The 24950-nt window shown below is 34.1% G+C and overlaps 1 protein-coding gene across 3 annotated transcripts in view; it reads left to right on the top strand.

Annotated features, from left to right (window-relative positions):
• The window catches only part of CSMD3 (CUB and Sushi multiple domains 3), a gene marked incomplete at both ends in the record, with an annotated part of 1083475 nt that overhangs the window by 894009 nt on the left and 164516 nt on the right, over window positions 1-24950 (top strand). For 2 of the 3 annotated variants that reach the window (XM_082858354.1, XM_082858353.1), the window contains 4 exons: window positions 11719-11832; window positions 12336-12431; window positions 14034-14237; window positions 23462-23586. In XM_082858354.1, the coding sequence (XP_082714480.1) occupies window positions 11719-11832; window positions 12336-12431; window positions 14034-14237; window positions 23462-23586 (539 nt within the window). The remainder of the gene's footprint in view (window positions 1-11718; window positions 11833-12335; window positions 12432-14033; window positions 14238-23461; window positions 23587-24950) is intronic. The other variant, XM_082858355.1, reaches the window with a different exon arrangement.

The raw sequence follows: 24950 nt of genomic DNA, 5'->3' as shown, positions 1-24950 counted from the left end.
TGAAAGATCAGCTGTTAACCTTTTGGGGATTCCCTTGTGTGTTATTTGTTGGTTTTCCCTTGGTGCTTTTAATATTTTTTCTTTGTATTTAATTTTTGATAGTGTGATTAATATGTCTTGGCATGTTTCTCCTTGGATTTATCCTGTATGGGACTGTCTGTGCTTCCTGGACTTGATGAACTATTTCCTTTCCCATATTAGGGAAGTTTGCAACTGTAATCTCTTCAAATATTTTCTCAGTCCCTTTCTTTTTCTCTTCTTCTTCTGGGACCTCTATAATTCGAATGATGGTGCATTTAATGTTGTCCCAGAGGTCTCTGAGACTGTCCTCAATTCTTTTCATTCTTTTTTCTTTATTCAGCTCTGCAGTAGTTATTTCCACTATTTTATCTTCCAGGTCACTTATCCGTCCTTCTGCCTCAGTTTTTCTGCTATTGATCCCTTCTAGAGAATTTTAAATTTCATTTATTGTGTTATCCATCACTGTTTGTTTGCCCTTTAGTTCTTATAGGTCCTTGTTAAACGTTTCTTGTATTTTCTCTATTCTACTTCCAAGATTTAGGATCATCTTTGCTATCATTTTTCTTAATTCTTTTTCAGGTAGACTCCCTATTTCCTCTTCATTTGTTAGGTCTGGTGCGTTTTTTCCTTGCTCCTTCATCTGCTGTGTGTTTTTCTGTCTTCTCATTTTGCTTAACTTTCTGTGTTTGGGGTCTGCTCTTCATAGGCTGCACATTCGTCATTCCTGTTGTTTTTGGTGTCTGTCCCTAGTGGCTAAGGTTGGTTCAGTGGGTTGTGTAGGCTTCCTGGTGGAGGGGACTAGTGCCTGTGTTTTGGTGGATAAGCCTGGGTCTTGTCTTTCTGGTGGGCAGGCCCATGTCTGGTTGTGTGTTTTGGGGTGTCTGTGGTCTTATTATTTTAGGCAGCCTCTCTGCTAATGGATGGGGTTGTGTTCCTGTCTTGCTAGTTGTTTGGCATAGGGTGTCCAGCACTGTAGCTTGCTGGTCGTTGAGTGAAGCTGGGTCTTGGGGTTGAGATCGAGATGTCTGGGAGATTTTCGCCATTTGATATTATGTGGAGCTCGGAGGTCTCTTGTGGACCAGTGTCCTGAACTTGGCTCTCCCACCTCAGAGACACAGCCCTGACACCTGGCTGGAGCACCAAGAGCCTTTCATCCACATGGCTCAGAATAAAAGGGAGAAAAAATAGAAAGAAAGAAGGAAAGAAAGTAGATAAAACAAAATAAAATAAAGTAAAATAAAAAAATAATTATTAAGAAAAAATTAAAAAAAAAAAAGGACAGACAGAACCCTAGGACAAATGGTAAAAGCAAATATATACAGCAAAATCACACACAGAAGCATACACATACACACTCACAAAAGTAGAAAAGGGGGAAAAAAAATATATATATATATATATATATCTTTGCTCCCAATGTCCACCTCCTCAGTTTGGTATGATTCCTTGTCTATTCAGGTATTCCACATATGCAGGGTATATCAAGCTGATTGTCGAGATTTAATCCTCTGCTCCTGAAGCTGCTGGGAGAAATTTCCCTTTCTCTTCTTTGTTTGCACAGCTCCCCGAGGTTCAGATTTGGATTTGGACCTGCCTCTAAGTGTAGGTCGCCTGAGGGCCTCTGTTCTTTGCTCAGACAGGACGGGGTTAAAGGAGCAGCTGACTCGGGGGCTCTGGCTCACTCAGGACGTGGGGAGGGAAGGGTACGGAGTGCGGGGCGAGCTGGCGGCGGCAGAGGCTGGCGTGACGTTGCAACAGCCTGAGGCGCGCCATGTGTTCTCCTGGGGAAGTTGTCCCTGGATCCCGGGACTCTGGCAGTGGCGGGCTGCACAGGCTCCCCGGAAGGGGGGTGTGGATAGTGACCTGTGCTCGCACACAGGCTTCTTGGTGGCGGCAGCAGCGGCCTTAGCGTCTCATGCCCGCCTCTGGGATCCACGCTGATAGCCGCGGCTGGCACCTGTCTCTGGAGCTCCTTTAAGCAGCGCTCTGAATCCCCTCTCCTCGTGCACCAGGAAACAAAGAGGCAAGAAAAAGTCTCTTGCCTCTTCGGCAGCTCCAGACTTTTTCCCAGACTCACTCCCGGCTAGCCAGCCGTGGTGCACTAACCCCCTGCAGGCTGTGTTCATGCCACCAACCCCAGTCCTATCCCTGGGATCCGACCGAAGCTCGAGCCTCAGCTCCCAGCAACCCCTGTCCCGGCGGGTGAGCAGACAAGCCTCTTGGGCTGGTGAGTGCTGGTCGGCACCGATCCTCTGTGCGGGAATCTCTCCGCTTTGCCTTCCGTACCCCGCCCGCGCAGGTGGCTTCTAGTGTGTGGAAACCTTTCCTCACGGCTCCCTCCCACTGGTGCAGGTCCTGTCCCTATTCTTGTGTCTCTGTTTTTTTTTATTCTTTTGCCTTACCAAGGTACGTGGGGAGTTTCTTGCCTTTTGGGAGGTCTGAGGTCTTCTGCCAGCGTTCAGTAGGTGTTCTATAGGAGCAGTTCCACGTGTAGATGTATTTCTGATGTATCTCTGGGGAGGAAGGTAATCTCCGCGTCTTACTCTTCTGCCATCTTGAAGCTCCTCCGCTCTCATTACTTTCTAAACACCAAATTAATTTTCAGTTATTGGGAAATGTTACAACTGCCAAATTGCAGGTAAGTTACTGGCTTGCAGTTGAATGGATAGTTGCTCCTGGATCAATTAAATAAAATTGGACTATCTTTGCTACAAGTGTTTTTTTTTGTTTGTTTTTTGTTTTTGTTTTTTTTTACAATGCCTATATTTTTAAAATATGTCAAATAGGTAGTTTTGAATTTTTGGTAGTAAGCAAATGGTCACGTTATAGACAGAAAGCCAGCTTTAGAGAAGCCTGAAAGTAGTTATTATGGATTTATTCAGTAAGCCTAGTTTATGGATTGACAAGAGTATCACCCAAGACATTACTACAGGAAAATAAATTAGGATTTCATTTACTGTTACGAGTTCAAAGTAGGACTAGATTTCTGCAGCTTGTAACTTACTGGATAATTGGGTGCCATGGTCAGAACAATGAATTTTTATTAAATAACATCTTTTATTTCCTAATTATTACAAGATAGCAAAAAGATTTTGTTATATTTATTTTCAGAGCCAGAATGATTTCATTGTTTTTTGTGAGCTGCTAACCTAGAATTTAGAGATTGTTTGCTCTAGGGCAAAATTGGCCCCAGCATCCAGGATGGAGCCAAGCTTTTGTGTGGATATTGTATCAACAGTAGCCCCTAGATAATTAATATATGATTCACTTGGCTCACCTTAACTAAAATGCTGTATTAGTATAACACGCCTCATTGTGAATTCATAGTTTAATAGTATTGTACTATAATAATAACCATGAGTATTTGGAATCTCACTGATATGTAAAAATGTAAAACTTCCCAAAATACTGATGAAACTCTCACTTATTACATCAATTAATGCAACTTCTACCAAACTTTTCTAGTGCTAGATGGTGTTCTAAAAATGATTAACACATTGATTTTATTTGGGGCTGATTTTTAAAATTCTGCTTTTTAGAACTTTTCAAAGTAAATTGTCATATATTTAACTTACATCTATATATATTTTTCATAAAATTGAAGGGTTTTTAATGTTTTTTATTGTGCTAAAAGTCACACAATATAAAACATAACTATTTTAACCATATTTAACTGTAGAGTTCAGTGGCACTAAGTACACTCGCATTGCTGTGCAACTCGAAGTTTTAATTGGATACCTTGTACTCATCTTTAAGGGGCAGAGCCTTTAAAATCATGAGGTATCCAAGTGGTAGTATAATGATCCCAAAATGCAACCTTGAAGCTATTTATACAAGTAGTTTCACAGCCAGAGCATACAGAGAGCAAAGAGTACATGTTATTAATTGTGAAAGGGAGCGTTTTGCATGCATGGACATTTCTGTGCTATTGTTTTGAAGTATTCATATGAGATGAAAGTATGAGGCAAAATTCATATAAAGCTAGAAAAACTTTTGATAGATTATGTCACCAACAGTTATTTTTTATGCTTTTGCACATAATCAAGTCCAGTTGTAAACACATCCTTGATTTGAATCTTATTTATTTCTGTTCTGTTGGTAGTGTGGGTGCACATGTGTGTGCCCTTCTGTGCTGTGTTAGTGAATAAAATGCAAGCTGAACAACAGAGGTGACTTGTTAAAAAATTTGTAATGGAGCAACCAACAAACTGAGTGCCTAATATTATCAAAATGAACTCTAGAATACAAAAGAATGTGTAGATTTTGAGAAAGGAGTACCAGGCGTGTTGAGAATCAAGCTGAGATCTAATAGGAATTTGTATGTGTCTATTCCTTTTTCTGCCCAGCCTCCCTTCTGTGTGAAACTATTTCTTTTGTGATGGAGTTTCAATGCCTTTGCAATAGAGCGGCATGGACTTCAGGTGAAGGGAGTAAACAAAACAAAAGATGAATGCTCTCTCACCTTGTAGCCCTTTTCTTAGACCTTATAGAAAGCTGCTAATTACATTTTCATATTTCATCCAAAAGGATAGAATGTAAAATCAAGTAGTTAGAGAAGTACATAGCCATTTTGAATTCAAAAGACAAATGAACCCTGGTTGAAATAGCTGTAATACTCTCTAACCCAATCAGTTCTATCATTTGTTCTAAATATGCATGTTTGGAAAGCAGAGAATTATAAAAGATATGCTATTTAACATCAAAGGTCAATTAAATTTTGCCTATCAGTGAACATTCAGGTTCAATTAGTAGCATATATATTTACAAAACTGAGTTATTAGTAACTAATATTTATTACTATGTTTCAGATACTGTTCAAAGTGTTTTACAAGTATCAATTTATGTAATATTCACATCAATCCTGTGAGCTTAGGTACTTGTATTATCCCTATTTTATAGATGTGGCTATTGAGGCACAGAAAGGTAAAGTGACTTTCTCATGTGGCTCATCCTAGGTTCAATCCTTGAGAGTCTGATTCCAGAACTGGAATCCTTCACTCTTCAGTAGACAGTTGTTAGGGCATTTCAGATTCATAGATTGATTATTTGAAAATATTAGTCCTCTAAATCTGCTCAGCTGCAGATGCTGACAGTCTTCAAGCTGCTTAATCCATTCTGTAATGGAGCTAACAAATCTTGTCATTGCAGTACCTTGACATCATAATCAATAAGGTACTACCCATCTGACTACTAGAACTACTGCTGCCCAGAAAGACCTACTGGGCCTTCCTCCACCAAGTTAGAACCCTTTTGCATCAAAGCAAGTTTGAATCAGACCTGAATTTACCACAGCCTCTTGGACATTTTAACTCTTCACCACCTGTCCCAGAAGTGGTTAGATCAGTTCCCTTAGTTATGGCCCAGTCTGATTCTGAGTTTTTTCCTCCCTACACTAGCATGCCATTGGGATACTCTGTGAATTATTCCCTTCTGAGAGGAAAACAAATGTGAAATAAAATTGAAACCCTTCTTTATTTGCATAAACTCAATTTTCAATTTTTAATTCAATAACTCCTATCCTGATCACTGAATAACAGTAACCACATCCATGTTTGTTTTATTATTCTCATTTAAAGTTAATTAATTGCCAAATCAGTGAGTCTCTGTACAGTGTTATTTTTTTTTAACATCTTTTTTGGAGTATAATTGCTTTACAATGGTGTGTTAGTTTCTGCTTTATAACAAAGTGAATCAGTTATACATACACATATATCCCCATATCTCTTCCCTCTTGCGTCTCCCTCCCTCCCACCCTCCCTATCCCACCCCTCTAGGTGGTCACAAAGCACCTAGCTGATCTCCCTGTGCTATGTGGCTGCTTCCCACTAGCTATCTGTTTTACAATTGGTAGTGTAGATATGTCCATGCCACTCTCTCACTTTGTCCCAGCTTACCCTTTCCCCTCCCTGTGTCCTCAAGTCCATTCCCTAGTAGGTCTGAGTCTTTATTCTCATCTTGCCCCTAGGTTCTTCATGACCTTTTTTTTTTTCTTTTATTTTTCAGATTGCATATATATATGTGTTAGCATACGGTATTTGTTTTTCTCTTTCTGACTTACTTCAGTCTGTATGACAGACTCTAGGTCCCTTCACCTCACTACAGATAACTCAATTTTGTTTCTTTTTATGGCTGAGTAATATTCCACTGTATATATGTGCCACATCTTCTTTATCCATTCATCTGTTGATGGACACTTAGGTTGCTTCCATGTCCTGGCTATTGTAAATAGAGCTGCATTGACATTGTGGTACATGAATCTTTTTGATATATGGTTTTCTCAGGGTATATGCCCAATAGTGGGATTGCTGGGTCTATGGTAGTTCTATTTTTAGTTTTTTAAGGAACCTCCATACTGTTCTGCATAGTGGCTGTATCAATTTACATTCCCACCAACAGTGCAAGAGGGTTCCCTTTTCTCCACACCCTCTCCAGCATTTATTGTTTGTAGATTTTTTTGATGATGGCCATTCTGACCGGTGTGAGATGATATCTTATTGTAGTTTTGATTTGCATTTCTCTAATGATTAATGATGTTGAGCATTCTTTCATGTGTTTGTTGGCAATCTGTATATCTTCTTTGGAGAAATGTCTATTTAGGTCTTCTGCCCATTTTTGGATTGGGTTGTTTGTTTTTTTTGATATTGAGCTGCATGAGCTGCTTGTAAATTTTGGAGATTAATCCTTTGTCAGTTGCTTCATTTGCAAATATTTTCTCCCATTCTGAGGGCTGTCTTTTCATCTTGTTTATGGTTTCCTTTGTTGTGCAAAAGCTTTTAAGTTTCATTGGGTCCCATGTGTTTATTTTTGTTTTTATTTCCATTTCTCTAGGAGGTGGGTCAAAAGGAATCATGCTGTGATTTATGTCATAGAGTGTTCTGCCTATGTTTTCCTCTAAGAGTTTGATGGCGTCTGGCCTTATATTTAGGTCTTTAATTCATTTTGAGTTTCTTTTTGTGTATGGTGTTAGGGAGTGTTCTAATTTCATTGTTTTCATGTAGCTGTCCAGTTTTCCCAGCACCACTTATTGAAGAGGCTGTCTGTACAGTGTTATTTTGATGGCACAAAAATTAAATGTAACATCCAAAATTCCTGACTTGCTTAGGCAGTGGCGGAACATTTCAGCAATATTCCAGAGTAGAGTTTAGTGGAAAAGGGAGCTTTAACTTCTTTGTTCTGTTGATTCATATTTTAGACAAATGCACAACCCTCTGGGCACTGCTTTATTTAGTGTGTTGTGTCATACCCACTGTACTGTTTCCCACAATGATATTTTCAGAGAGACTGTTCATCAGCACAGAGTATTCTCACAGTTAACTCCTAATGCTCAGGAGTTTCTTTCTGCCATCCTAGGCCTCTCTTATTATTTATTGACTTACATTTGAAATGGGTAAATTAAGAAGAATGGACAAAGTCTTAGGAATTAAATGAACATGATTAAAGGAGATGGGTTTGAAAGTGCTTGGTGTAGAACAGGAAACAAAAGCTCTTTGAAAGTTAAGTTTGTTGAATACTTAAACCATGAAGACCATCTCAGTAAATGGAACCCTGCCTCTTTGTCTTGGTTGAATATGCTATTGTCTTGGTTGAATATGATACTGTAAAAATTAAATGTCAAGTAAACCTTGTTTCATATACAAAGAAGAGTAGATAGACACAATGCCTGGTTTCATTCTGAGTTTATTTGCTCATGGGAGAGCAAATTTTAAAGTTGGGGTAAATATCCTAACCAATATAATCTAAGTTAGAGGTTTCCTCTATTTAAGTGATTCTTAAAAATCTAAATTATGGATTTCTTTAAAATGCAGTCTGGGTCTCCCCCCAAATGTTGCCCATTAGAAGTTGTTGGTAGAGGACTTTCTTTGAAGAATGGATTAAACGATTAACATACCATTGATCTGTATGGAAAGATGTGCCCAAAGTACCATTGTTGGTTTATAATTAATTTAATTGGCTAGTCTAACATCTTATCATACATAGAATAAAGGTAAGCTGCCACCTAAATGACCATAAATATAATTAATGGGGCCCTTTCTGTATTAGTCACTTTTTATCCCCAGCATTTAGTTCAGTTCCTGGTACCTCATAGAATCAACAAATATTAGTTGAATTAATAAACTGTATTGTAGGATAAAATATATGGGAAATAAGAGGCTTGGAAGTAGTTTCAGGTTTAATAATAGGTTATTTGCATTGGCTTGTTTGTAGAGATTTTTACATGTTTATTTCTACCTTACTAAGTTTCCCTTTCATCCTGTATCTAGCTTGCAGTGATACATATAACATTATAAAAATGGATTTTTAATGAGTTACAGACATTATTCTTAACATCTATTATGCTTAAAGAAGGAGAAACTTCCTTAAAATGGTGTCTCATTTAAGAAACAGCTTAGTGTTTATAACCTATACTAATAGCGTGAGAGCAAAATGCTTTTGATATCGACATGCAAATCTCCAGAGAAAGAGAAAGAAGAGCTTGGAGCTGAGATGCAAAGAATTTTATACCTCTGTTGGAAACCAAGAAAAAGAATAGGGTTGCTAATCATTCCAGAAAGCATGGTCAGCCCAGACTTCAGGGGTTAAATGTAGCCTTAGGAAAAAAAAATATGGTGGTCCAGCTATTAGGTTGAGGTACTAGTTTCTAGATCAGTGTTAAAAGGTTTTTTTTTTTTTTTTTTAAAGAGGGCATAATCATGGCTGCCATACAAATATAAAATAAACATGTGTTAAAATTTTTATTTAACTCATTAATTAATGAGGGACCCTGTAATATGTTACAGTGTTTCAAGAAAGAATTCAAAGAACCAAATATAGATTGATGGATGGATGGATAGATAGATAGATAGACAGGCAGATGAAATACCGAAATGAATTTACAATGATATGTAGGATGAATTTACAAATAGTTCTGTCTATTGGATAATAATAATCCTTTGCATTACACCACAGCCCCCATAAACACAGGGGACCCAGAATGATATACTAGACAATGTCTTGCTTACCAGAAAACAGCATCCAACTAGTTACCTTTTGGTTCACCTTAAAATGTTTACATTTTTGTTTCCTACTTTAGTCTCAGCTATGCAAAGAGTGCGGTTGGCTATTCAGAATGTTTTAGAAGCAAAAGACCTACTGTTATCTGAACATAAGAAAACTAAGTAAATTTAGACATTTAGAGGCAGAATGAGGAAGCAAACATTGGAGTAACCATTTAATTCTTGAGATTCTGACTGATCAGGGGAGATTTGGTTCAGAATTGTAGCATATCGGTTTAGTAAGACAATAGTTAACCTGATAATGTGTAGGAAATAAGATCACTATGCAAGTGTTCTTGATTCTTCATACTACAAAACACTTATTCAACATGTACTTTAAAATTTCATCTTTCGTATAATGATTCAGTACCCTCTCAGAGTTTTTTCCTAATAAAAGCTATTTTTAACTTAAAATTTCCATTGGCCATATTACAACAGAGTAAGGTTGCAGTTGAAGAGAAGTAGCATACTGATTGCTTAATAAGGGAAGATTCAACACTCAACTCCCTCACCCCCTACCCTTCTCAATTCTCCCCTATCTCATCACAGAATTACTACAATAAATTACAAACTAACATCACTCAAAAGAGAGTGCCCTACAGTTTTCTTTACTTAATATGATGCAAATATATGGTGTTACTGGCTATATTATTAAAAGTTATAGTCTCAACATACCCAGTTTACAGGTGACACAAAACTCCAGTCTATCTGTAGAGAAGTAATATTTGAGAACAAGAAGCCTACAAACAGGAAGAAAAGACGGAGTATTTTTTTTCCTTTTTCCTTAGAAAAAGATCTTGGATCACTGTGTATATTGGTTGTTTTAGATGTTGTTTGTAAATATAGTGGTTTGGTTGGAAATTGGACATGTTTCCTAATGGAATATTTGAGATATGTAGGAAGACAGAGATAAAGGATGTTGAATTTTGACACTTTTCCCTAATGACTTCCCAGAAAGGTACAGAGAAAGAATGTTATCTATCAAGAGTCTTGTTACACAGAGTACTTGGTTTAGCAAAGTTCTTAGTGATTAGTCTACTTTGATTTTGGGGGGGATGAGGGGGCACTTAGAAAGGCAATGGCAACATCTGCATTTTAATAGAAACTTTAAAAGACACATTTGAAAACAGATCATCCAAACACCAATCTAAACAAATGCAAAAACAGAAAACAAAAACTTTCTTAATATTTTTAGGAGTATTTTTGAAATAACTTGGGATTTGGTAGACCATCAAATATGGATATTTTAAAAAGGTCGAACTGGAAATTTTTCATATGACTTGTAAACCATTAAAATAATTGACTACATGTATGTGATTTGATAGAAACATAAATTTGTTTCCATGACATCATGTTTTAAGGAGGATCATTTATGAAAGTCAGCCCTCTAAGGTTCGGGAATTATTGAAAGTAACAACACTCTGTGTTTGTTTTCTTTTACCCCCACAAAGAACTGGACTGAGATCAACAGCTTATTTTAGCAGGCCAAAAAAAATACGTGTAGCTTTGTGTACAGTATTATGTGTGTGGCTTCAAATACAAAACTCAGCATGTTTCAAATGAACAACCTGTCTTCATATGACCACCATAGGATGACCATAACCTCGATTTAAGGGGTAAAATATGAAGAACTTTAAAAAACTATATATATTTGTGCAATGTATAGTTCAATGACAGTAATATAATGTTGAATTTTTAAAAGTTACCTTGCTTTTACATTATTAAACTTTTGAAAAATCATAGTCTTTTAAACCCCACAATTTTTCTATTCAATGAAATGTTTTAAGGATGAATTTTATTACCTATTTCACGTTTTAAAATCACAAAACACTAGTTGATTTCTGCTCTGTAACAGGTTCTTTCTTTTAAGTTATAGTTTGGGTAGTTTCTGCATGTAAAGTTAATATATTATTAAAGGAAAAGTACAAAATGAAGTAAAAAGGAGACATTTATAAAACTCTGTTGGTAAGTACACCAGATCTGTACTTACCATGAAAAAGCAATCATTTTGTAGAATTTTATATCTCAATTGAAATTAAAATATCTCAGTTGCTGAGGAATCATAAATAATATGTCTTTATTTTGACAGAGGATTAACAATAAATATTTAGGGACCATTTTCAGAATGTGAATTAAACGCTATACATTAGAAGTATATTGTTGATATTTTTCTAGTGACACTGTTATTTATAATGGAATAGCATTTTAAAAGCAATCTATGATAAATCCCCTAAACTAAAACTTTGTCTATGTCATCTCAAAGAGGAAAAAAAATTAGAAAAAGAGAAGAGAGTCACAAAGTGAAAAGAATCTACCAATAGAAAAATTAAAAAGTAGTTATTATACAGTATTAATCACCAACCTTATGATTTCTGAGCTAAATTAAATGTTATACCCATTTAATTTAATTAAAAAAATAATATTCTTACAATTTTATTGCTTTTAGGCCACAGTTATTACTTTTATGACCTGAAGTACATGTGTCAGGCATATCAACCAATTGGCACACATCCTCTTTTAAAGGTAGAAAAAAAAAGATGACTATTAAATTGTAATACTTTGTTCTCTCTCTCCTCCTCTTTCTATTTTATTTTTTTGTTTGTTTTTTGTTTTCATTTTTGGATGGTTGGTGATTTGTTTGCTTCTCCTGGTTCCTGTTGATCAGTGGTGTTTGGCCAGTTTGTATTTTTCCAGACATCACTCCACGATGTTGTTGAGGTGTATGATGGGCCAACTCAGCAATCTTCTCTGTTATCTTCCCTCTCAGGATCCCATTCAGGTATCCTTTAATAGAACTGCCATGCATCAGTTATTGATTAAAGACTGACTTTGATTGGTATTGTAGTGAAAGTTGAGATTTATGTCATCCATATTAGAAATAAACTGAAAATAGAATCATTCTTTATTTTTAAAAAAAGAATAGAAACACAAGAATAATTCAAATTCTTGAGAAAAATATAACCAACTATTTTCTGGGATTGTAATCAAGTAAATATAGTACTTAGTCACTTAGTGTGACTTAGTCACTTAGTGTTTAATGTAGTATTTAAAGATTCTTTACAGAATGAGGCAATATTATCAAAACGTAATAAAAGCTTTCCAGTAAAAAGGTTGCAATTGAAGCTGAACCCAAAGAAAATATGTTGTCAGTGGTAGGATATATTAAAGTAATTTAATAGAACATAGATTGACGTTTTCAAATGACAGTGTAAATTAATATCATTTGTTAGGTTTACTGAATGAAATTATTTATGATATCTTAGTGTTTGTTTTGTTGAGTAGGAGAATCACTTCCACTGAGTTCAGGTAATCAGATCACAATTCGATTTACTTCAATTGGACCAGTAACAGCTAAGGGATTTCACTTTGTTTATCAAGGTAAGTGACTGTGTAGCATAGAAACACACTAAGGAATGATATCAGTTTCCATGCTATGTCCAGAGTTATTGAATGATGAGATCCTCATAACCATATAGGAGAGGTAAAAGTTGTGTGTTTTTTTAAAAACAGTTTTGCCCTGTCCCCTCCCCCATTGTTAGAGCACTATTACTTTTACCAAAGTCAAAAAGGACCTATTGTTTCCATCATCATTCTCAAGTTAGCTGCATGCTTTTCCTTCCTCCCAACATACTGTTTTCAAAACATCTGGTGTGTTTTTTTGACAATGCTTCACTCTACATATTCTATTTCCTTAGAGTCTAGCACTCTAAATTAAAAATACACAAACTTTTGTGCTGATGTACTTAGACATGCCAAGGAAATCATTACTCCACTCTAAAATTTTAGTCTCTCATTCTCTTAGGAGAATTCAAACTTTCTTCATGACTATTAAATATTTTTGTGCAATTCAAAGTCAGTTTACATAGTTCTTTTGTCACCTTTTATAGACACACTTCCACATTATATAAAACTAAATTAAGACCTATCATCTGAATATTTTGTTTGAATTATGTATGATCATGTAGTTGTTATTCTCAAATATATCTTGAACTTTATTCCTAATAAATTTATAAACATTAGTGGTTTGATATTCTTATTAAACCCTCTTATTCCAATTATAATATTGGCTATAATATTATACTGTTTCATTCTTAATAGTATTCCCTCTGTAAACAATTTGTGGTATTATGAATTTTAAAAGGCACTCTAACAAATGAAGTTATTTTCACTCAAGTCACATATGAGGAATCTGTCTATTTGGAATTCATCCTATCATTTTTTGGACTGTTATCAAATTCCTTAGTCCCATCTGTATGTGTTTTAAAAAGAAAAAACATCCTGTTATCATTCTATTTTACTTAATCAAAAAGAAGTCACAATTGAAGGACATACCTATAAAGCCTAAAAGCAATTTCAAATTTGATATTGTATGATTATTAAAATAAAACTTCTATTGTTGTTAATCTGTCTGACTTCTGTCTAGCCTGAACGTATTGTCTTCATCAATAACAAACATATTTTGAACAACCAAGTTTATGAACATGCTATGAAATTAATCAAGTGCTGTGTTTGCTTTTTTAAATCTACGTTTTTAGGGGCCAAATACTGTAAAAAAAAAAAACTTGACATTACCTTATGTAACCTGACATCTGTTTTTTGTAAGCTTGGTATTCCATTTTAAAAAGAAAAAAAAAGATGTATCTCTTTGCTTTCATTCCATAAATTGAAATATCTTACTCAAGCTACATTTTTATATTGATGAGTGTGGTCAAACAAAAAACAGAAAAAAAAACCTTAACCGATGTTGTTTAAAGGATCAAAAGTGGAATGTTTTTAAATAAAAAATCTTAATGACAATAGCAATATTTATTCATTTTGAATTGTATTTCATTATGTATAAACTTTTATAAGTGTATTCAAATTGTTAACTAAAGTTCAAGTTGGTGAAGATTTCTTTGAAATCTGTTTGCATACTTTCATTTTGAAATCTCTATTTCTCTACCAAATATGAAATTAAAGTCAACAATTATTTGTACGCAGCTGTTCCTAGAACAAGTTCCACACAATGCAGTTCTGTGCCTGAACCAAGGTTTGGAAGAAGGATTGGCAATGAATTTGCAGTTGGTTCATTGGTTCTTTTTGAATGTAATCCTGGATATATTCTCCATGGATCCTTTGCAATTAGGTGTGATTCAGTGCCAAATTCTTTGGCCCAATGGAATGACTCCTTACCTACCTGTATTGGTAAGTTTATAAATTTGTATGCTTTGTGATTGTACATATTATATATCAAAATTAGTTATCATGCATCTTTCAATATTTGTTTCAAATATAATAGTTTTACATTAATCTTAAACTATTAGTTATGATGTATCTAAATATGCAAATTAGAGTGACTATTTGATGCAATTGAGATGAAATGCAATCAATGAAAATATACATACATATTTCCAATAACACAGAATTGGAATGCTATTAATATGGAATTATTATGTGCTACCATCCTTTGAAATAAATATTATTTTTCATTTTTAAAAGTTTATGCAAAGATTTCTATGCCAATATGTAAGGAATTTACCTATCTTTTAAGGATCACAGAAGCTGATTTTTCTGGGCATATTTTATCATCAAAAAAATTAGAAAATATGCATTAGTAAATAAATGTTTTTCTCTTCTCTATAAATTATATGTATGTATAAAAATATAAAATAATAATTTTTCCCAGTATTTCACAAATATAAGTGGAAACAATTTGAATGAGTAGATGGTGTAGGGTTAGCCAGAAATCTCATTATTTCAGACTATATTTTTGTAATGTTGTACCCAATTTATATTGATAAATAAAATAAACACTGTATGAACTTAGTCCTGCTAAGTTATTTGAAGCAGATTAAAACATTTTCTAAACCATAAAAATAGTTTAGAATCTTATCATATTTCAGAATCATTACAATGACTTGGATCTTGTAGAATTCTATGGATGTGGAAAATGTAGACTGTTGGGAAGTTGCTTTCTTCTTTGTTCCAAAAGCATATCTGGAAATTAAAATTTTAAATTATATAGTATTAAACTAAAAGAAGCGTAGTAAAGCTTAATCTCAGGTTAAGAAATAGTTCTAATGAGTTCTTTCTCATTAAAGTTTTATTGGTATGTGACTTGGAAAATGAGAGGAAGGTTTTTTAAAATAAAAGATAAGCAAAATTTTGTCTTTATTTTAATAATCTCAATACTCCACTTTTTGATAGAGAAGACATGAGTGTGCATATAAACAATATAACATATACATTTATAAATATATAAAATCTATTTTTAATAACACTTCTTGCCATACCTGAAAAGAAATTACGTGTCAATAGTTTTTATTTTTAACTTTTTAAAACACATTTTACCATATTTTAACACAGATTAATACAATGTTAATTCATATTTAATTAGAATAAAATATATTCTAAATTGATTTTAATCGAAATTATATGGAACGTACACTCATTACAGAGGAAGTAAAGATAAGGTCTGGTGGTATGCATTCATCGAACATGTACTTTGTATAGGACAAAACTGCTCTAAATCTTTTACCATTCAAATCAGGATGTTATTAATAATTGTGCTGGGAAAGTGGTACAAGTTGGGACTATCATAAATAAAAAGGAAGGATTGATGGTCACTTATCTCTGTAGGAACTTGATATCACCACTTCCCAAAAGAGATATACCTAGCATATTTTACAGAGTGTTTTTCTTACAAACCAGTATTTTAGTTCTTCCTGCTACAATAAATGGAATGTGAACTATTCTTTTATTATTCTTTTGTTTGTTGAAAACTTCCTACAAAATATAATTTAAAACACTGGAAGGCTGTAAATGACTCTTCAACTTTCTCGTCCTTCAGCTAAATAACCAGTTTCTAATATGATTACCACTTACTTAATGCTTCCTAATTTCCAGGTTTCATGCTGAGTAATATAAATACATATTTAATTAAATCCTCACAGGAAATCTATGGAGAAGTTACTCTCAGAATTTACAGATGAATAAGCTGAGTCTTAGAGAAGTAAAACAGTTTTCTTTTAAAGTGATATAACCTAATAAGCAGTAAAGTAGGGGCAGGATTTGAAAATAAGGTTTTCTGACTCCAGACTTCAAGGTACATTATAGAAGATTGCTTTTATTTATGTTTTGGCTGATAAGCTAATTTCCTAATTGGAATTCTATGTCTTATTTATAATGTGGAATTTCTTAACCTGTTCAAGTATACTTTTGACAAACAACAAGTAAAGGAGAATAAATCATCTGGACTTGATGTTCCTCCTATTTTGCACCTAGCATAGAGCTATGGTTAATGGAACAAAGAGATCTTCTTTACATACTTTTATACTCTCATAAGAGAAAATAGATAATGTTCTTCTTTAGGAACCACAATATATGTTGACTTCATACTCTTATAAAATACTAATAAATAAATTATCCTAAAGGACCACGAGCTGAGATAAATGTTCCTATATGTCTAGGCCAAAATTAGTCATACAACATGTATAAATCAGAAATTACATTGCTTTAAGTCAGTTTAATAATTGAAGAAAGACACATGATAATAAATCTCTTTAGCCTCACAATAGATTTTTAAATATTTCTCTCTAAATATCAGGAATCAGTAATTATTTCTGCCTCACTTTTCCCAGTAATTATTTGCATAATTTCTGTGTCACTTTTAGTTTCTTTATGTACATACTGATAGAAAATATTAATACCATATAACGGAAAATAACTGGATAAGTAGCTGTCTTCATTTAATTTCATATATACTATGAAAATTCCCTCAAGATAATTATAAAGGTAGAGTGATATGATGACTTATGGAAAGGCATAAACTAGCTCATTAATCTTTAAATATTATTGAAAACATTCATCTATTCAGAGTGTTCAAAGAACCTACATATGCAAAGCAGTGAAATGTAAATCCATGAATTACTTATTAAAGTTCTGTTTATGTATTTATCACGTTAATGTACTAATTAATGGAGAAAAGTTGTAAAGAATCATGTAAAACTGAATAAGTCCTTATAACTGGGAATTGTAGTAGGTTCTCAGCATAAGGGTTAATTAAGTCTTGGGTAGTAGTATTAGGCTTTGACTTTAACATGAAATTGTGGTGATCCTGGAAATTTTACATAATCTCTGATTCTCAATTCCCATATCAATAAAACAGGAAAGTTATAGGTTTACTGTGGCTATTAGATGTTTTAAAGCCTTGGCAGAGTTCTCGGAATCATCTAAGTATTCAAAAATTAAGTTGTTTTTGTGCTTGCCATATTCTCCACCATAAAATCAGAAGATAAGACTTCAGTTCTCAAGGTATTAGATCTAAGATAAAAAATTTATATGCAGTGCTGATAAAGGATTTGATATTAACTCATTTTTCATTTGTTGATATCTTGTTTTAATAACACTTTAAAGTTATTATATGTAAAAATTATCTTCCACCAAAGATTTTTGCATCTTGGAAAGGGCTAAAAGCATGGACTTGTGTCATTCTTTCTAATTCTAATAATTTAGAGTTCCTTGAAGGCAAGATTTTTCTTTCAATTAAAATTTTCAGAAAGGCTTTGGGGAAATGTAATGACAATTTTCTAGAGGATAATAGTACTTATTTATTAGAATATGCTATTTAGGGGGATTGTGAAATTTCTTTCCATCAATTTATACATTTAAGAACAATTGGTTAAAAAGGAGCAGAGTTCTAACAATAGGCATATATTCATGATTTGGTTTGTTTTCAGTGTTTGTAAGGGTCTAAAATAAAAATAAACTTAAAGTTAAAATAATGATTACTATAATTCTAATTGGTTATAAAAATATATGTTTAATCAAGGTGTGCACTCTGCATTTTCTTCTGACCCTAAAATATTCAAACATTACATTATCCAAAAAATATATATTTTCTTTTGTCCATGAAGGTATGAGGATGAGACAAGAATTAGAAAGAGGAAGGAGATAAAAGGGAGAAATGAGCTGACATTAAAGAAGAAAAAAGAAACATGAAAGAACAGTTTAAAAGGGGAAAGAGAAAAAATAGAATATTCTGTGAGATGGAGAGTAGAGAATAAGAACTTTACACTGTAAACATAAACCATTTTTGTTTAAAGCAGAAGAAAACCCCTATTCTACATGATTATTAGAAAGCTTTCTCATATGTCATATGTGTCAGTTGACTAATCCTAGTGTTTTTGCCATAAGAAATAAAAATCCATGTAAAGAAAAGGAAGCTCAGGCCATTTGATTACAGATTCATTTCAGCAAGGACCGGCATTCCTACCAGGCATTAAAGCCTTTGAGACCATGCTATGGCTGACATTCAACTTCAGGAGTAAATGCTAGTGGACTGTCCCTAGCATGGATTCAGCCTCACTTTTTACTTTTAAGGGCAAAACATGAGGGACTCAGGAGCCATTACACCACCTCTGTCAAAAGCCCCTGGGCTTTAAACACCCTACCTCCTATATTTCTGTTGCATTGGTTTGAAAGCGCATACTTAAGAGATAGAAGAAAATTGTATCAGATGACCTCTGTTTCCTGCCAAGATCACACAAAAAGGATATATTACCTTATGCCACTTAAAAAATAATGTATACCTTGTAGAACAGGTGTAAATACAGAAAATCGAATATATAACAGAAGGACATATGGGATTTGTGTGAGACAAGCAATAGATTTTAAATGACATTCAGATGATAGCTCAGTTTTGATTTTACCATTTGGTCCCACTGCTAATCTTTACATAAATGAAAATATACTTTGCATTTCTATTTTTTACTATAAATATTTTTAGTTTCAAATGTTATGGATAAAAATGATTATGCCTTTAAGTGTTCAAAAATTCAAAAAAAAGAAAAAGGCTTGATGTCTTAAAAATTCAAATATGAGAGTCAAGTGCAGAGTTATCTTAGGTTGATATCAAAGAATTATCTTTAATTTGTGTTCATTTTCAATATTTGTTATCTGGATAAAATTTTAACTGCTTCAAGGTCTTTGAACTTTCTATTTTTTCTCCTTGGAACATGCATCCCCAAAATACCTTTTGGGCTTACTGCATTGCTTCATTCAAGTTTTCACCTGTGTTCCTTGGCCATCCTATCTAAAATAATTTTCTGCTACTCATCCTCCATTCGTTCTCTATACCCTTATCCTGCCTTTTTGTTTTCTTTACAGCAACCACTCACCAGATTATATATAATTTGTTTGTTTATTTTCCTAACCTTTCTTGCCCTCCTCTCCCTGCCACTGTATTCTGTTTTTTGCTCAACAAAAAGAGGACCTGACATACAAGAGGTGTTCCATAAACATTTGTTCAATGAATGGATTTTAGCAAATAAGTGTGATGATTTCATGAATTTTTGTAGAGGTAGGACAACTGGCCAACTTCCCCAATCCAGGGTCCATGAATTTTTTTTTTTTTTTTTTTTTTTTTTTTGCGGTACGTGGGCCTCTCACTGTTGTGGCCTCTCCCGTTGCGGAGCACAGGCTCCGGACGCCCAGGCTCAGCGGCCATGGCTCACGGGCCCAGCCACTCCGCGGCATGTGGGATCTTCCCGGACCGGGGCACGAACCCGTGTCCCCTGCATCGGCAGGCGGACTCTCAACCACTGCGCCACCAGGGAAGCCCGGGTCCATGCATTTTTAACTTCAGTCTTTCACTGCATGGTGATGCTGTTGCTCACTTTGCTTGCTTAGACCTTTACAAGCCATCTTGAAGCCACAAGACTTTTTTGAGAATCGATAGGCAAGATGCATAGGTAGATTTACATATTACATGGTTAATTTTATTCTTAGAAAGAACAAATTCTCTATTTATACCTTGCAGTTTAGATATAATCTTTGACAGTCTATTCAGGGTATTATACATAATGATTATATTTTCTCCGCCTTCACTAGTTCAATGAATACTCGGTTAACACCTTAAACCAAGTGAGCACCCAATTGAAACCAAAAGAAAATAGTGCCCTACATTTCTAGTGATTTCCATCTCAATTGTAATTGTTTCAGTTTCACAGTTCTTATTACTGCTATCAACACTTTCATTTTTTTCTATCATAGTAGAACAGAATACAATGTTGAGTAATTTTGCAAAAAAATCGACATACTAAAATTAAACTATTGGCTTGAAAGCAGCCCCATTAGATGTGATGTGCAAGTTGTACTTATAGTTAAAATGGTCAAATACTAAGTTAGGGTATCCACAAATTTAACTAACCTGCATAAGAAAACAATATTTAATAATCTTGTACAAATCTGTCATATCAAGTCATTCTTAGGTAAATTACCATAATATTTTTATAAGAACATTGGACTTGGAACAGAGGTAAACTTGAAAAAGTTGCTGAAGACTGAGTTTTATCTTCCAAATTTGACCTTTTTACACTTCAGATTTCTTAAAATTTTTAGTCTCTTAAAATCCCAGACTCTCCTCCCTCTGAGACTCTGTGATAACACCCTGTAGCCACTAATAGCTCTGACAATATGTGGCCTTAGACGTAAGTATGGCAACCCATGTCTGTGCCATCTTTTCTCAGAGTGGGAAAGAAATAGATGAAAAAATATATACAATATCTGAATCCTCATTCATTGATTCATTTATTCACCCATCCATTCAACCATGAAAAACTTATTAAATATAATAATGAATAGCATTTACTAGTATTTGTATGAGGTGCTATTAAGCATTATCTCATTTAATATTAACACCAATGCCAGGAGTAAGATAAGAATACTATTTCTCTTTTATAGATAGTAAAACCCCTATGGTTTAGAAACAAAAGAAGAATTAATATTTGAACCCAGGTTTCTTGATTCTAAAGTTTGTTCTCTTAATCTATATGTTATGTTGTATAATACTGATTAGAAGGAAAATTTATAATGCATCCTTTTTAAAATAGAAAGGAAATGTTAGGCTAAGTTATATACATGGGCAGTAAAACTTTGTAAAACATTATTATGTGGTAATGCATATCTGGGAATACTTTTATAATGTAGTATTTTGTTGGTAAAAATAAAAATGATTGAAGTAGAATTAAATATGGCTTGTTTAGGAAAATACTGGGAGAAAGGAATGATGCAGGAATGGTAACAAAGTAACTTGTAATCACAAGATATATACAGATATGCAACCAGTCACTCAATAATTTATTTAACAAGCACTTATTTAGTGCTTACCAAGCGTCAGGTCCCTTTCTAGGCACTGGCAACATAGCTTTGAATCAGAAGATAAGATCTCTGCCCTTATGGAGTTTACATTTTGTTCAGATAGTGGTAAATACTATGGAGAAAAGTAAAGCAGAGGCTGAAGATTGGAGGAAGACATCCAGGGCATGTTGCTGTTTGATATCCAAATGAGGTGAATGAAGTGGGCTGGGAGGTATATAAATAAAAGTCAAGGAGGTAAGCACATTTATAGACTATGAGGGGGAGAAAGGTCTAGTCATGTTCAAGCCACAACAAGAATCTCACGTGTCTAGAACAGAGTGAATGATGGCAAGAGTGATAGAATCGTTTGGAGAGGCAGAGCAGAGGCCAAGTCATATGGAACCTGAAAGTCTGGGAAGAGTTAGAATTTTTTCTAAGTAGTGTAGGAATTCATTGAGCTAGAAAGTGATGTGATCTCAGTTTCTGGAAAATCACTGTGGCTAGTGTAAGGGGCAGGGGGTGAGTAGAAGCAGTAAGACTGAATAGAAAACTATTGCAGAAGGGGAGGGGAAAGTCAATGGTGATTTAGATTGGAAGATCATGATCAGTGATGAGAACCGGTGAACTTTGGGGTATATTTTTAAGATAGAACTGACAAAGTTTGCTGACAGATTGAATATAAATGTAAATGTGAATTTGAAAAGAAAGATAAATTAGGTGGTAACATTTACTGAGATGGCAAATAGTATAGATGGGGGAGAATTTCAAAAGTATTGTTTTGGATGTATGAATTTTGGGATACTTAGTCGATATATTGTAGGACTCTGGGTAGAAGTCATGGTTAGAGATAAACATTTAGTAGTCATAATCTATAGATGACATGTAAATGGATGCCACCACTGAGGGGCGGTAGTTACAAAGAGATGAGAAGATGGTGTAGGTCACAGTGTTACAGCATTTACATTGAAAGGATCAGAAGAAGGAGGATAAGCTAAAAAAATATTTCTTTAAAAATACTTTATCACACTGTTTTAAAAGTTTAAAAATTTAAAAAGTTTGTAGTATTCTTTTGAGTAATTACCCTAGATTTTTGCATTCAGTTTTAGAAGCGGCACAAAGCTATAGTATTACCTTTTTTAAAAAAATTATTACAAAAATAAATCCTGGTATCTCACCATTATAGCCAGATTAGGACAAATGTCCAAGAATCACAGTGCCATTGGAACCTAAAATAACAGTAGTTGTAGCAAAAGGAAATATAATTAATTGATTTCTTATTGCATTCCAAGCAGTGTGCTAGCTTCTTTATGTACATTATCATACCTATTTATTTTCCACAAAAGCCCCTCGGAAACAATTTCATTACCATTTCACAGACAAGGCATCTGAGTTTCAGAGAGTTCAGGGAACATGTCCAACATCACACAGTATTTCAAATCATAAGCTAGGTCATTCCCAGAATCAAGCTGACGCTACCAGCAGTGTAGGAATTTTGCTTTAAGATTAGTACCTTTTAAAACTGTTAGAAGCTTTTACTGACATCAAAGCAGGTCTCCATACTTATTCTTTCTTGTAGTAGTTGTACTGGCAGTAACCAGACTGGAACCATATTGAGTATTTTCTTTCCACTGAAGAGCATGAACGTGGAGCCAAACCACCAGTATTCAAATGCTGTCTTCATCTCTGACTAGCTGTGTGATCTTGGGCAAGTTATTTAATCTGTTAGTGACTCCATTTCCTCAGCTGTAAAATGGGGAGAATACTTACTCATATCTCATTGGATTGTCGGGAAGCTTTAATGAGTTAAAATATGTAAAGTCCTTAGAAGAGTGTTGGTATATAGGCTCTATATAAATGTTAGAACATAACTGTTATCATCATCAGTATTACTCTGCAAAGGATTTTATTACTACTCAAAAGATACATGAAGAGAAAAGTAACAAATATAAGAATTCTTCAAAAAATTCTATACCTAGATATGAACAATTTTTAACACGTGTCAGTGAACTTGTCAGTAATATAATACAAATGATATGCTATTATTGAGTTAATTATAGTATGACTTTAGATATGCCATTGTAAGTTTTTCATTAATGTTGTCTAATTAGTTTTTAAAGGTTTTTGTGCTATAGGAAGACAATTTTCATTGTTCTTATGAGTTTTAAAACATAGTATGATTTGGTTGTGTTTGCAAGTCTAGCATCTGTCTGAGATGTTATCTCTGACCTTTTCTCCTATTTTAATTATTTACATTAGAATGAACTCCCTTTCTTGGCTTGCTTTACTTTCAGTGCCTTGTGGTGGAATTTTAAGTAAGCGCAAAGGGACTATTTTGTCTCCTGGATACCCTGAGCCTTATGACAACAATCTGAATTGTGTATGGAAGATGACAGTGCCAGAGGGAGCTGGCATTCAAGTAAGAATATTTAAAATTTTCTTCTTTTCATTGTATAATTGAAGTTAATTTTTTCAGAGATGACAAGGATGCACGTAATTTCTAGAATTTTAGCCAGTGCTTTTGACAGATGTGGCTGAATTTAAAAGAAAGATACTTACCATTAATTTTTTCACCTGCAAGTAACAGAAAGCCAATTCAAGATAGCATAAGCAGTAAGAAAAATGTGTTGCTCCACATAACATGGGAACTTTGAGTAGGATGGTTTAAGGATTGTTTACTTCAGAGGTTCAGTTGTGTAATTCCTGACCCAGGTTTCTTTCCATCTCTCTGTTCTGCTATTCTTAGCATGTTGGCTTAACTCTTGGACTTCCTTTCTCATGGTTTTGAGATGGCTGCAAAAGCTCTAGCCATAACAGGCTTCCACATCAATGGCCAATAGACAAAATGGAATCTCTCTATTTTATGTACTTTTGTAACAGTTAAGAGAACTTTTCAAGAAACCGTCCAGCAGACTTTCCCTCCTGTCCTATGGACCAAAATTACAATGGTACCCATTTTTAAGCCATACACTGGGCAATAACAAAAGATTTACTATGATTTGGCTTAAAAAAATTAAGATTAGGTACCTGGATCAGGCAAGGGGCTTAGCCTTCTCTGGTGTACACAACTCTCCATTAATTGAACAAAACCGTTCTCTGTCAGCAAGGAAGATGAATGCTATTCTACAGACGGTAAACAGTATCTACCATATTACTTCAATTGTGACCATTTAGCGGGGGGAGCAATTTGACCAGCTACTCTGTTTGAGAAGGAAATTATTTCTGGATGAGTTGGTAGCATTTTACTGCTGCGTCAGTATTTACCCGATGGAACACAATTATGCTTCACAAAGTATTACATAGTCTATATTTTATAAAAATAACGACTGTTTCTCCAATTGAGTCATACGGTTTTCCTTTAGAATCTTGAGATATATATCAGTCATGGAAAAAGTAGCCAAGGCATCATTCATTAAACCTGAAATAAGATAGAAGTATAATTTTCAGTAAAAATAATAAACTTTTTAAATTTATCTTTATAACTTTTCAGAAAATTCAAAAAACTTACTTAACAGGCATCGGGTGTAAAATAGGACAATAAATCAATGAAAAAACTTGAAATGTACTTTTTCAGTGTTTTAAAAACATTAACAATCCAAAAACTGCTTATATTCTGGCTAGTTGTACTATTATTTTATGGTCAACTTGTAAAATTTGAAGATAACCAATCAACCCTATCCTATTATTGGTAGATTTAATAAAGATTTTAGGATTGTCCAGACAATCTGAAATGAGGTGATGCCTTTAAAACTTTCCTAGAACATTTACTATATCATCTGCCTA

The sequence above is a fragment of the Leucopleurus acutus genome, assembly GCF_964270905.1.
Source record: "Leucopleurus acutus genome assembly, chromosome: 17".
Classification (NCBI taxonomy): Eukaryota; Metazoa; Chordata; class Mammalia; order Artiodactyla; family Delphinidae; genus Leucopleurus; species Leucopleurus acutus.
The sequence above is the reverse complement of the archived record's forward strand: the minus strand, read 5'-3'. Positions and strand labels throughout refer to the sequence as shown.